Source organism: Rhipicephalus sanguineus, chromosome 7 (assembly GCF_013339695.2).
Source record: "Rhipicephalus sanguineus isolate Rsan-2018 chromosome 7, BIME_Rsan_1.4, whole genome shotgun sequence".
Classification (NCBI taxonomy): Eukaryota; Metazoa; Arthropoda; class Arachnida; order Ixodida; family Ixodidae; genus Rhipicephalus; species Rhipicephalus sanguineus.
In genome coordinates, this window is record NC_051182.1 from 150,084,358 (window position 1) to 150,099,363 (window position 15,006).

Genomic DNA, 15,006 nt, shown 5'->3' on the forward strand with positions numbered 1-15,006 from the left:
CCTATTGAAAATTTGCCCAATGGTGGGCATGATGGGACCCACTACCCCATCATCTTGGTGGATTATGGTACTGGGTAATGATGGACGCATGGTGGACAGATGGTGGGTGATGGACGGATGGTGGACAGATGGTGGATGATGGACGGATGGTGGACAGATGGTGGATGATGGACGGATGGTGGGTGGATATTGGGTGATGGACAGATGATGGGTGGACGGTGGGTGATGGACATACCGGGTGTATGCTGGTGATGGGCAGATAATGGGTAGATAACGGGGTGTTGGACGCAAAGTCGAGCCATGCAATTTTTTTACAAAAATAAGACATCGTGCTTCTTAACGTGATTATAGACAACCTTTTACCATTGAGGTTAACGAGTTTACTTGCTGTGTCTACACGTGGCCAAGCATGCAGCCACATGTTGATGCAGCACGGAATCAATGAATGCATCTTGCACCAAATACTCATGTTTATTTGTTCTCCATGCTGCCATGCCTAACACGTACGCCCTGCTGGCTTGCTCATTAGTAACTTCTTAGGAACTTGCAGATGGGAGAAAGGCAGTTTCCTTGAGGTAGTGCAGTCAGCCAGATGGGGTGTGCTTTGATGTACTTTTCCAGGCATGCTACAACAGAATTGAATAAAAACAAATAAACTGCTTTCACTAAATTTGGAGCAATAACATCAATGAAACCATTGCAATCGCTTTGACCAAAAGCTTAAACCATATCAAGTCAAATAAAAGGCAGCACGTAATCAGTCCACATGTCCGTAACGTTCTAGTACGTTGTTCATTGCCAAGGCTGGTGTGCAAACCCCATAGCTACAAAGTACGTCAAGGGATGTCCTTGCTGTGCGCTTTGAGACTCCATATTGCTATTTCTTATGCCAGCCATCTTTGACAAAAATATGCAAGCAACAACTTCAACTCTTTCCCTACAGAGTTTTTTGTTAAAAAAACTATAAAAATACAATTTTTTTATTTGCCCATCGTCGATTTCATGTATCCCGAAACAACTAAAAAACTATTTAAAGGCACTTTACTCGCAAGATAAAAGAAAAATATTTTTTTGAAAGTATCCGGAAGATTGGCTTCACTGCCCTGCAACACAGAAGGTGCCCTAATTTTTATTCAGTCTTTGGTGCAGAAAATGTCTGGAATGAAAAAAATAATAATTTGCGGGGAGAAGGAGCCCGTAAAAAAAGCCGTGAACACGTCGTGACGTTGGGGTTTCTTTACAACTATTGCCGTGCACTGTCGATACGTTGAGATTCGGTGCTCATCCGAATCTGAGGATTCAGAAAAAAATATTCTCTGTATCGCTGCCACACTTTCCGGGGCACTGATATTCTTCGTTCCACAAAACTTAAGCGAACAAACTGAACAAAGCTGTTGCCAGCACTCGCGCACGTACACCCTTTTCTAATTCAAGTTGCCAGAATCTCGCCCGTCCTCAATAAAATGCATGCTTTGACCGTGTTTTTATATTTTTTACTGCACTATCTGTGTAAGTCAAGACAACACAGCAAACTGAATCAGAGTATCTTAATTGCAGCGCACCCAAACGCTTCTTTCAGCATGGACGAGCCCAGTTCTTCGGTAGGAGCAGTACAAACTGTGTACGAACTCAGATCGTCTGTGGTAGGAAACGGGTTAAAAGGATTTTAAAGAGAAAAACAATTTCTGTCATTTAGTGCAAACAACTTCAGAGTACCAAAGACACCACTCTTCACACGAGAAGATACTTGGTAGGCGATTCATGAAAGACGGTAGGCATGCAAACATGACACAAGAGAGAAGTCGGGACAACACAAATGCTGACTAACCGACTAGCCGAATAAGGTTAGTCGGCGTTTGTGTTGTCCCAACTTCTCTCTTGTGTCCGTGTTGTATGCCTACCATCTTTTATCATGTATTCCTACCAACTAGCTCTGCTTTCGGGCATTGGTAAGCAAGACAATGCGCAAAAAAAAAAAAGATAGACGAGGCGACGCTGCACAGACGTTCCCACACCAGCTCTCGTGACATCAGATTTTGCCAGCACCTGCTACGGGCAATATTTTTTACGTTGTGTTCCTACATACCTAAATCTTAACATAAGTTTCACAAAATTTTAGCGAACCAATGTGGCCGAAATACGATAAAAGACGTGATATTTGCAACGTCATGTTGATATGTATGTGATCAGTTTTAGCATGAAATTCAACAAGTTAAACACTGGCCTTCATTTCCTCTTCTACTAATTTACCTATGAAGGTAAAATGAATGACATTACAGATCTTAAAGAATAATTTATTTGTCTAAACTGATCTAGGTTTCACTTTAGTGTCCTTTAGGGGAGACACTCCTCGAAATAACTTCTTTTTCATTTCTTGTAATAGACTTAAAAATACACATACACAAATACACATACATCATATGCTGGCATCAGATGCAATTCACTACAGATTGTTTGTGCCAATACAAGTGCACTGGCACTTGAGTTCGCAAATCTAAGTGAAACAGCACAGAAAAAGATGGTACAATGTATGCTAACGCCCTTCATGTCCACGATGGTTGTGAGCATGTTGCGTTAGTGTGCCGTGAATGTGCTGCGTGCAGAACTTTCCTTTTTGGCACTATGGGAAGGCATGAAAGTTTATAGAAAACTTTGTGGAGGACAGGCACAGCTAACCACGTCATCCTAGTAAGGTGAATGGTCTTAATTGTTTATATTTTTTGTTCATATTCCTGTGCTCAAAACACATGCGATTACTACAGAGTACTTATACTTAAGTAATAGATTACTCTGGCAGGCCATATCTTACAAATTTCATTAATCATAAGTGTCCTGTTAACTGTATGGCTGTGAATGCTGCAGCATAAGAATGAAATCAAATGGCATAAAGCGCAATTAAAAAGGTTTAAATTGTTTTTCCCCATGCTTTCTTTGAATCCATTACTAGTTTTTCATATGGTAGTGTTAAACGAAAACTGGGCTCGCCTATTGCTTTCATATCTTCGTCCAAACAATAGCAGCATTACTCGCTGAGTGCAATAAAAATAATGGCAACTAGAGAAAATGTGACAAAATCAGTCTGAGAAATGGCAGATATGCAAATGGACAACAGATATTTGTTCAATATTCAACACAGGTCTTAGGGAACAAACATTGATGCCATTTGTCACCAGCACTGAATGGGTCAAATTGAAGTATATAATTGGCCTAACAGACTGCTTATGTCCAACATGTGTAGCAGCCACTGACCTATATGCTAGGGTACCCAATTTGAATGCATTCATTGCTCAGAACAGCAGACGTGACATTCAAACTAGCATCACTTTTTCGTAGAAAGTGAGCGCATTTGCCGCAGCCTCGAACCATCAGCACTCAATAAAGAAAAGGTAATCATCTACTGACCTAAAGATTCTAATCAGGGCACCATCAGAACTGACAGTTGGGCAAGGTGGTAGTGATTCATCATTGAAATTTTGCCGGTGTTGCTTGGTCTTCTTCGTTCTGTCTAGTGTATTAAGTGATCAAAGAGAAAGTATACTTTGTCGACCATTCTTAAACATCACAAGTTTACAACATTTAGAACCCATACATATGCCATACTTTTGTGTGACAATGCAATCTGCCCCTTTCATTAATATCAGTGATATGTATACAGAAATTTCTTACAAAAGCCTCGGCATTACTGTGTTTCAGAACACCTTTCAGATCTTACAGGTGCATTGGCTGAAATTTTTGCCTGTTTACTGTGGATCTACAGTGACGTGATGGCTGGATGATGTCTTCACACAAATGTCACACAAATGTATAAGTTCGAGGTTCATGTCAACCGTGCCATTCATTTCGAATAGATGGACTGTGAACTATAAACGAACTCCGAGATCTGGATTATTTGCAATTAGAAGGTTATAGGTAGATTTGTCCTGTGCTCTTTTGACGAGGGCTGATGTGCTGGCTAGAACTTATGAATATAAGTGCCATGCAATGATGACACAGAAATCTTGGGCTTTCACTATGCAGTTCAAAGGCTACCACATGTGCTCAGCACATTCTGCAGTCGTACGGCAATACTGGACTCATGTTAACCTATTCAAAGCTGGGAAGAATATTTAGAATGACAGAAAGCTGAAAAAATTGGTAATGATCATCTTGAAATGAGGTAGGCATGCAAACGCAGACACAAGAAAGAAGTGGGGGTCAAACAACACACCAACAAACAAATGAAGAGGCATACAGTGGTGGAAAAGAAAGTGGACACAAATACCTTTACACGCATCTGCAAGGGATAGGGAGACACCTAATCAATCCGGCACACTTGGAGCTTTACGTGAGAGATAGCACTTCAGGAATCTGATCTTCTTCATGCAAGTCAGCTGACCGCTGGCTCACACATGCAGTTCCACTATATCGATATGCCAGGCTTCTACCATTACAGGTTTTTACATTTCCACTCTGTATGAAACTACGCATTCATCGAATTTTGGCGTGCATTTACACTCTCGACAATGCAAGGTTATATAAGATGGTAAACCTCCGTTTATGACCTGATGTTCGTTAATCTTGTAAACATAGCGGGCATTTGCTCTTGGAGAAGCAGCAACAGCGAAGAGAAACATTATACCACACCTGTACGGCAATCGGTAAAGTTGCTGGTGTGTTTACGAAACAAATGTTAGTGCACTTGTTGTCTATTATCGTTTATTCTTTCTCTGCAAGGTGCACAAATCGTACGTAGCCGTAAGGCAGCATGTGAGTATGCACTTCCCACTTTCTTTAGCCTGTGAGATAAGCAAGAGTGTAAAGAATACCTACGGCACGCTTGTTACTTTAATTTTTGCATCCATGTTTGCAGTGACACAGTCGGCTTCTTGAAACGTTCAGTGACAGTGGCTACTGCAAACAAGGATAACCGCATCTAATGGACGCGTAACTGTGCGTTAAAGCTGGCCTTCATTTTGTGTACAGAACTGGTGAGAGATGAGTTAAGCATGACATGAAAATAGCGTTTTTTCTAGGCTTAGAATGCTTGGAGTTGAAGTCTGACAACAGTATTGAAGATCCAGAAGAATACTGCTAGCAAACTGGGTTTTCCTGAAATGTTAAGAAAGCCTAAAGTTTGTATACTATCATTCTGAGCAATGCTTCAGTAAACTTCGGCCATCCTCCATTTAACTCAAATTGTTCAATCATTGAGGTAACCATGGATTCAAATTGGTAACATTCCCGTTGACATCAAGCGTACTGGCGTAAACAAGAAGGAAAAAATGAGTTTTCATTAAGCCCAACTTGATGTCAAGCATGCTGGTGGAAACAAGAAGGAAATAACGCATTTTTTGTTGACCCTAACTAGTTCTTATTCAAATCAGTTCATGACTGTACACACCAGTGTTACGTGCAAAGGCTGATCACATATGCTTACCTCATCAATGCTGCCATTCCATTCCGAATGCCAAGGCTGGTTGTAATGCGTGTCGCCACCCGCCCTGATGTCACCCCCGTCTTTCCACGGTGCGTCGGACATGGCAGTGCCATTTCTTTCAAATCGGCCCGACGTATCCTCGCCATTCCCCAATGAAGTCGCGGATGTTTCTTTTGCAGGCGCAGCTGCACAGCCCAAAGAACTTTTGCTGCCTGTCAGAAAGAGCAAACGCCAAAAGAGATTTGATCTTTTATGTGTAATGTGTTGAAACTGTTTTTTTGTTATCACATGTTCACTTTATTAGTTTTTCTAGTGATTAGCGTAGGAGGTCCCACCTGTGGTCAGTAACCTTGGGTGCTCCTTCTGCATATTCACCTGTTCAGTACATTCTCGTTAAAAAGAACCTGAAGGGACCAGGAAAATATGCTCCTTTTTAACAGGACTTCCGTTTACTGAGAGATGAACAGGGGTGTGGAATTCAAGTATGAAACCAATCGTATTAGAGGCAGTTGTTTCCTTTAAGCAGCAATTCCGTTTGAGAGATTTACATTTACTAAGAGTCCACTGTATTGTATTCTCTTACTACGTTACTAATAAAGACTGATTGGTTGATTGATTCAACGTAATCGGGCCAACGAAGGTGAGCAATGATGAACAAGCCTTGAGTGTGAAGAGTCGGAAAAACCCAAACAGCTCGATTTTCAGTCGTTTAGAAACTGCACAAAGCCAATTGACAATGAAGCTATGACGAAAGGCACAAGGAGAGGTTAAGTGTGTTTCTTTTATGCTTAACTGAAACCGAAATCTAGAGACACACTGCAGCTCATTTCATGCTGGCTTCATATTGCATGAGGTTGCAAGACTAGATAAGCCAATATATCCTCCTCTTTTTACTAATGAAGAAACATGTACTAGACACTGGGTAAATAGTTGTCCGAGGACATCAAATCATATGAAACGAAGCAAATCAAGATGGAACTACATTATAGGGCATAACGTCTGGAAGCTACAAAACGTGCATAAGTCCAAACCAGTTAAGACAAAAGTTTAGGGGGAAATGTAGACTTCAAGTGATGAGAGGACGTTGAATAGAGAATGTCGCTGGAGGCACTGTTTCAGCACGAAAAACTTGTCTTTGTCAAGAGAGCAACTGCTTTTTTTAGCATTGCTTTTGTGTATGCCTAACTCACTCCCCTACACACTCAATGGGAGACAAAAGAGAATAAGGCTGTGCAAGGAGAAGGGTCACTATACTCTAACCTAAAAAAAATGTGAGCTCCGCCCACAGAATCACTGTGCGCCTGCCCTTCACCTGCGAAAGACAGTTGTGCCAGTTGGTTTCCCGCTCAAACCGTAAGTACTTTTTCTTAGCTACTGTAAATATTACACATATTAAGAGTTGAGGTTCGTCATTACCACCTGAAATGTTACATTCGGCTGAGCTATGATGTCAACATTCCTGATGAAATTTACTAGGACATTCAAGTTTCCGACCTAAAACCAACGACACAAAAGAGGGTCTGTACGGAGCAAGTCAACTATCTGAAACACTCTGGAAGTGCTTGACGTCGTGAAAGTGAGTATGCGCTATTGGATGAAGCATTTATGGAAATTCTCTGTGGGAGAGACAGTGATGGCTGTGGGAGGAGCAACTTTTTTTCCTAGGTTGTAATCCGACCATAGTAGTTAGTGACATTACCTGTTCAATGACTTCTAGTCACTACTAGAAGTTAAGAGTACAAATAAGCTAGGAGAACAGGAATGAACTTACCATAACAAAAACGAAGTGGTCTAAGGATTACTGATTTCACAAGAAGTTTTTTGCTGTAATGCTATTCTTCTGGAAGTGCTTCAACAATGTTATGTAGTCAATACTAGAGGAACCTAACTAACCGACACTGCTTCCCGCATCGATCTGGTTAAGGCCGCTGATCATGGACTCCAGAGCAGCCGTGACTTCCTCCGGTCCGATGGCCGACGACGATGACCCATTGCAGTCGGCACCCGATACGCTCTCGTCCTCACAGCTCGGCATCTTGGAAACAGTGGCGCTTCGTGCCGGCACCACAGAGATCGCCATCGCTGGGGTCGAGGGGTAGCCCTGCCGGTGATCCCGCCGTCGACTGCAGTCATCTCAGCCTGGTCGCTCGCCGTCCAGGAGTCCAGGCTGCCTTGCTCCTCCGGCGGACTCCCCATGTCCGAGACGGCCGAGCTGATGCTCTGCTGGTCGCAGCTTCTGCAAAGAATGACGTGCAGCCTCTGTGAAGAAGCTTTACAGATCATTTACGCAGTCAACTGACAGAGGTAGCCTAGCTCCTGCAAAGAAAAGTGTGCTGTATAGCCTCTATTACAAAAGTGAGACTGAAATCACACTGTCAAATAATTACAGTTACATTACCTCAATCATATAACCTCCAATGTTTAGGCGACATCAAATTTCTTTTTGGTCAGGTGACCTCATTGAGGTCACCTGACCAAAAAGAAACTTGATTTCCACTTGTTCCCAGCTATTTGATTCCCAGTTATTCCCAGTGGTTTGACTGAGGTCAGGTACCTCAATGAGGTCACCTGACCTCAATCAAACCACTGGAAACCGAGGAGCTCCTTGAGCTGTCAACGTTCAAAATGGCAAGTGTGACATTCATGCTGCCATGTAAAAGAGTCTTGCAACTTGTGCTGCCATTCACGTCAGCTTGTAACGCCATCGCCGTGTAAAACAACCTTCAGCATGTTCCAGTGCGCTCCTCATGTGCGACTGATTGAATTGGCAGCTTTTCAACTAGAGTCACCTTGTTAAATAACCAACCAACTCGGAATGCTCCACTTCTGACCAATGTGGCCATTTGAGGCTGTCACTTTGCATTAAGCTTGGTCACCTGACCGCTGCCAGTCGCAGGTATGTACAAGAGTACCGTAAGGTTTTACCATGAAGCATTCGATATGCTTTCCAGGAATTTTTGGAGTAATGTTGCATTTAGACATCGTGTCGTCAGGTTGGAGTGTGTGACCAAGCAGAGTCATGCACACACTGACTTCTTTTTTTATACCTTTTCATTTAGCTTACAGGGCCACAATTCTTGTACTGAAGCGATGAATAACTGATACCCAAACAAATCCATCTTCAAACACTGCTCAAACTGAAATAATCTCGAAGACCCACTAAACTGGCTTACACTGCACAGAAATTTGACCCATGACTTAGTGCCGATGAGATGTTCAATGTAACCAAACGATAAATTTTAACATAGAGCATGTACATTAGATGTTGCCTCATAAATATCGCTAAGGCACACAGATTTGCTCATATCATAGTGCATAATACTCATCAGTTTCATAGTAGGAGTGTAATACCAAAGTTCCTGCATGGTTTTATCTAAGAACCACATCTTGGAACCACATACATGAGAAGAGCGAATGTAAGAAGAGAGAAGACTAATGAAGTGTGGTTTAATAATGCATACTAGTCTATAGCCCACCGGAATGCTTTGCAATAAACCAATTTCTACATGGCATAAGCTTGTTTTTTTTTTCTGTCTTTTGTGTTCACAGTTTTTCACCACAAACACTCACCATGACTCGCGTATATTTTTGTCTCCCTTGCATAGCACTATCAATTTTGAAACCAATTTCTACAGTACTTTACCACATGTTCCGCGACCCATCTAAACTTTTACTAGTTTACAAGGACTCACAAGTGACACACGGAGCCCTCATCCAGTGCAGGCTGGTTCCCAGAACTGGTGGAGCCGCGCCGGAATTGCCGTTGGTGCACGGTGGGGCTCGGGCACACACTGGTGCAGACGCTGGGGCTTCGACACGGCGAGCTGCAGGGCGTACGGTTCTCGAGGCTGCGAGGGTTCTTCTTGAGCGATGCATTGGGGATCCAGCTGAGACGCAGGCTCAGGCCGAGAACCTGCACAATCACCAAGTTGCTGCGACACCCGTGATCAGCACTGGAGTAACTGATTACTCCGGTTTACTATTAGACCAGAGTGCTGGAGTAATGTTTACCTCAGTTTACTCCTGAACACTATGCACTTGAGTAAGGGAGTAAATGAGTTACTTTAACAGCCACAGATCGGCGCTGGAGTACTTGGTTACTCTGGTTTACTATGGACAGAAGTACTGGAGTAATGTTTGCCTCAGTTCACTCCTGAACACTATGCACTCCCGTAAGGGAGTAATTGAGTTGCTGTAACAGCCACGATCATACTAGAAGCATCTGTTTACTCCAGTTTACTATTGGACAGTACTACTCAAGTAATACTTGGCTCAGTTTACTCCTAAGCAACATACTCTGGTACAGGAGTAATGTACTCCTGGACATTACTACAATTTAGTGGAGTAATGTTTGAATGTTACGAGTTGCTTATAGCACGTACATTGTTTGCGGCTAGCTGTGCTGAGTGTGCGGCGTAAAATCAAGAAAAGGCATGCAAGATCGGCGATGGTTACTATGTGACAATACTACACCTCGAATGGTGCAACTGCCTTTACAGTGTTATATTTGCCCTAGTTTACTTCTGACCATTACACTGCAGTACTACAGTAATGTTAGAATAAAAGGACCCTCCAGCCACGTTTTGTCTTTCACTTTTAGAGTAATGTTTATGCCTGGACCACTGGACAGAGTAACATTTACTTCACATAGCGTTGTGTGTTATTAAACTGCAGCATTCCTTGTTGACCTACAAGGAGTGCTGGAGTAATATTGTTGTGGTGAAAAAAATGACTTTTGGACATTACTTATAGAGTACTAGTGCTTATTCCAGCAAACTCTAGTACTGACATTTACACAGGCGCAGACTGTGTTGGAGTGAACTAGACACCTCTCAGGCACGAGTTTTTGCTTTAGAAAGAAAACACTTTTCTGCCAAATGGACTCGGTTGGACTTAAAACATGTGTAAAGGCTTCAACACATAACAGCACTTCTTTTTTTGGAAACATGCACACCAAAGTGAATTCATGCAGGAATCTCAGCACCACAATTGTCTACCCACCTCATCATGGTGCACCTTGATGGTGAGGTAGCCCGGGTGGTGGGTTACCCCATTCTTCGACGACACCGGAGGGTGAACGCAAACGTTGTTCTTGCAGAAGACCACCTCCCCGTCTGCCGCGGGTGGCTTCAGCTGCTGAGGCGTGCCTGAGCTCGTCCGAAAGAGGTCGGACGCTCGGCGGAGCAGAGTGTGCAGGGCAGCCATGATGGCCGTTCATTTAAAACCTCACTGCAGCACCAAAAACAAAAGCACTTCATTACAAAATGCAAAGATGGTTCGCGAGCAGAAATGTAACATTCTGGAGTCAAGGAAGTCAAAACTAGACTGGTGTACTGTAATGATTCCATTTCAATGGTATTATTTTTTTAGCTTTGCCAGTTAACAATAGCCTCTTTGTATGTGTGTGTATGTACATAACATGAAATTATGAAATATTGTATACTGCCAATTAAAACTGATTGCTTGTGATTCTGAACGACCCACCACGATGTTCTAGTGGTTATGACACTTGACTGCTGACCCAAAGGTCGTGAGATCAAATCTCGGACGTGGCAGCCACATTTTGATGCAGGCAAAACGCTAGAGGCTTGTACGCTTAAGATTTAGGTGGACGTTAAAAAGCACCACCTAGTCGAAATTTTCAGAGCCCTCCACTACGGCGTCCCTCATAATCACATCGTGGTTTCGGGACATAAAACGCCAACAATTATTATCATGTGATTCTGATGAAGCTACATTTCTGGAAGGCAATGACATTTCTTCCCAGTTACATCACAGATACTGCAAACACGAAAATAAGAACATAGTCTGTGTGCTGTGAGAAATGTTGGTGAAGAACTTCACCGCAATAGAACAATTCTGAGTACGTGAAAAATTGTGCTCCAGACCTGAACCGCCAACAGAATAATACGATTAGAGAACAACCCAGTACAGCATTGCACCGTGATAAAAAATGGAGTCATTCTTTTTAAAAGTTTCAATACGAAAAGAAAGGAAGCAGAACGTAGCAAACAAATTTAAGAGCATCACATAACCAACAATTTGAAAGACAACAAAGCATGACCTAAGCTCTATCGTTCCGATTAACCAATAGCAACTGAAATAAGTAAACAAAGCTACCACTTGCAGCAAGTATGTTAAATACCGCAGCACCAAATGCCTGCAGCCCATTAGCATGGCCTATGCTTGGAGCTTTTCAGTGACCATGACTATAAAAAATGAATTCAGCTGCTCTCTCACAACTTAAATTTCTTTCTTAACATGCAAGAGTTCACTTTCAATTAATGCAATACAGCAAGTAAGGAATCAGAATCATAATTTTTTGAAGAGCATGCACAATAATGACGTATCTGTTTTGAAGACTTTATGTATATGCAGTAACACATTTACAAAAAATGCACAAAGCTTACTGTCAACTAATGTAAAAAATGAACGAAAATTTCCACATTTCTATTACGGAAACGATGAAGAGAAGACAAGCACATTAAAAAAAAACGCATTTTTCTAAGTGTATGAATTCAAGTGTCGACCACCAAAAGTGCAGATTTTGCCGAGAGATTTTAAGCAAGGTGATAAACTGTACTACAAAGCGCTAACAAATGATATACGATTCACAACAGAGCGTAGGTGGGACTACGTGAGTGGGAACATTCAACAACCACCAAGGTGGTTCAGCGGCTGCGGCGTTCCACCGGTGTTCTAAGCCACCACAGTCATACTGTCATACTTCAAGAGGGTGCAATGAAAAGAATCCTGTGCGCTAGCTATGCTCTGGATGTTAAAAGAACATGTTAATGAACCCCAGGTAGTCAAAATTAATCTTGATGTTTTCACAGCCATGTCACGTGCCCCACAAGTTTCATTTGGACGTGAAACACTGTGATATCTTCATTTCTCCTTCATTTATTCAGAGAAAATGAAATTACAGAGAGCAGACAAAAAGGCAAACATACAATTGCAGAGATTATAATTGCTGTGTTTCTTGCGAGGCGTCAAATGCAACACTTGCACCTAAGAGATGCCTTTCCAAACATTTTTCTCTACATGATTGTACGTGTATTGTTTATGCACACAAGAGCTATTGCACTGGGCTTGCTGTCATGCCTGAGAATGCCTTCCAATACGACAACATAAAGCGTTGCACTTCTATAAAATATGAAATGACCATATAAAAAAAAAACAATCCAAGCACGGAACTTTATCACACAATGGATATCAGGTTCTTCTTATTAAAAGCAAGAAGCAGTGCAATATTCATGCATTTGCTGCCCTAAGCAAGCTGAAGGCCTGCAAGTGCATGTAGATACTACACCGAGCTCAACAGCGAAAAAAGTTTCAACTGCATAAATTTTTGGTTACGGATTGCATATGTGGTGACATATGTATGAATTTTGGTTACGGATTGCATTTTTATTTACGGATATGTACAGATTTTGGGTGGATTGAATTTTGGTTACAGATATGCATACATTCTTTTTCTCTCATCCTAATAATTTCTTAACACCTGTTGCAGCAAATAGTCAATAATGTTGACAGTGAAAGTTCAATTGAGAGAAAGAACAAAACGAAGGGAAAATAAAAAGGAGCACTACATAATATAGAAGTTATTGTTTTGCTTTTTCTTTTCTGTGTGCTGACACCGTATGCGATAAGCCAAATGCGGTTTTTTTTTTGTCAGTAAAGGCGTTTGCTGCGTGGCCTAATTTCGTACAGCACTACGTGAAAAAATATATGTTGCGATGTGATCGCAAACAAAAGGAGTGAAAAGAAAAAAACCTTTAATGGCAACGACTCGACTTTTACCCGAACGTATAAGATATGTTGCAGGTGTGGAACACAGCTGCTGCGTACAACTAAAAAGAACATGAGAGGTCAAGTCCCACAGTGCATCAAAAAAGACTGTCAGGTCGACAGCGGACAAAAGTGTGCATTGAATCTGTCCTTCCGTCAAATGTCCTTGCGTACAAATGCTGCAGTCGATATGGCTTTATCAACATAACACAGAACCCATGATAACGTGTTTGAGAAACAGATAAAAATTTGTTGAGGATATTTTGTCCAGCATTCACGGTGAAGACTGTAACCAAATGTCAGCAAGCACTACCTTAAGCTTATTTTATGCATATGTTTGACAGGGCACCTATGATGATGTGTTAAAAGAAACGGATAAAAATTTATTGAGAATATTTAGTCCTGTAGCCTGCAAGTTATTACAAACCGTTATAACCACAACATGTTGTGATGGTATATTGGAAATGTGTGCGTAGTCAAGGCAGACGTTATCTCTGCAGCCTTCTGTCAGCGGAAACGTTAATTACGCTGATGACAAGTGCGGTTTTCCAACGCTGTAATTGTTATCACTGCCTGGTGGCAGTTTCAGGCAAGCCACAAGTCAGGGAAGAGATAACTAATCTCCTGTACATATACACATAACAAGCGGTGATAAAAATTAAAGCAAGCAGGCAATCGCGCGTTTTGGCCTTTCCGCATCCGTGTTCGGCTGCCTAAGTAAATGGTGGTGACTGTTGCGTTTTCTTTACTATTCATTTTCCGTGGATCACGTGACAAAGATATTCGGTACAATTAAGTCATGTCCCATGAATCGCTGGGACTATTTATTGCTTCCGCCTAACACGATTCAGGCGGCCAAATCTGCGGGTTATAGCTTCTCCGCACGAAACGCAGATTATAAATCGTGATGCGTCTGACAGGTCAATATCGACGTTTCTAAATTTATCGATAGCGACATTGTATTGTAAGGCCAACGCGTACATTGCATTTGAAAGAATATACGAACTTCTAAGAACGAGCCGATCGCAAGACCGAAAGTACATTAAAGGAAAAAAAAATGTCGCGTCTAAATACCGCGCAGCAACGTGTAACAAAAAAAGGACATCGCTGTAGCGTGAGGTGGACATCATATACGGGCAATGCCGGCACGATAGTCGAAACATAAGGAAGCGAAATGTGACGTAATCTGTACGAGCGGGCAACTTGCAAGCGGCTGCAAAACGCCAGCTGTGAGTCGTTCTTAAACGAGCCCTCCGCTCCAACTACGTGAAACGTCGGTAAGCAACAGTTGGTTGCAGGAACTAGAACACTCCGTACGGAAGCGGTAAGCGCGACTGGTACACTTCAACGCGCCGCAAGAAAGCGAAACCGGGCCTTAAACATAGCGTACGATGCAAAAAACGAACTCACATCTGCTAGCGATGCGGCGTGTAACAACATGGGGTTCCACCCCCTTCCATAAGGGTAGGCGACGTTTCAACTCCGCGGTGTTGTTGACGAATTCGAGTTGATTGCCATGGCAAGATTCGATTGGACGACGCTCGCGGCTTTTCAAAGTGATGCCCTAGAAGCTTGCGATGAGTCGCGAACGTCCATTTCCGTGGCTTCGAGCGCAGTGCTTCTTTTCTTTTTTTTTCAACGCGCCTCTCTGGAGGATTGGTCGTCAACAGACATGGCTGCGAACAACTGCAGTAGCAGACAAGCAGACGCATAGCAGGACCGCATTTATTATTGTCAGTTCAAAATTTTGCTATAAAATTTCAACTCCACCCATGAAAATTTTTATAAAATTAATAATA

General features: G+C 42.2%; 1 protein-coding gene across 1 annotated transcript; it reads right to left on the bottom strand.

The window, feature by feature from the left end:
- Nucleotides 1-5,422: 5,422 nt before the first annotated feature.
- On the bottom strand, nucleotides 5,423-14,921 carry LOC119400235 (TBC1 domain family member 16). Its single transcript, XM_037667244.2, has 5 exons — nucleotides 14,618-14,921; nucleotides 10,418-10,645; nucleotides 9,109-9,329; nucleotides 7,310-7,652; nucleotides 5,423-5,628 (listed from the first exon to the last, which is right to left on the bottom strand). Exons 2-4 carry the CDS (start codon nucleotides 10,619-10,621, stop codon nucleotides 7,349-7,351), a joined length of 729 nt encoding a protein of 242 aa, XP_037523172.1. The 5' UTR covers nucleotides 10,622-10,645; nucleotides 14,618-14,921; the 3' UTR covers nucleotides 5,423-5,628; nucleotides 7,310-7,348.
- Between the last annotated feature and the right edge of the window lie 85 nt (nucleotides 14,922-15,006).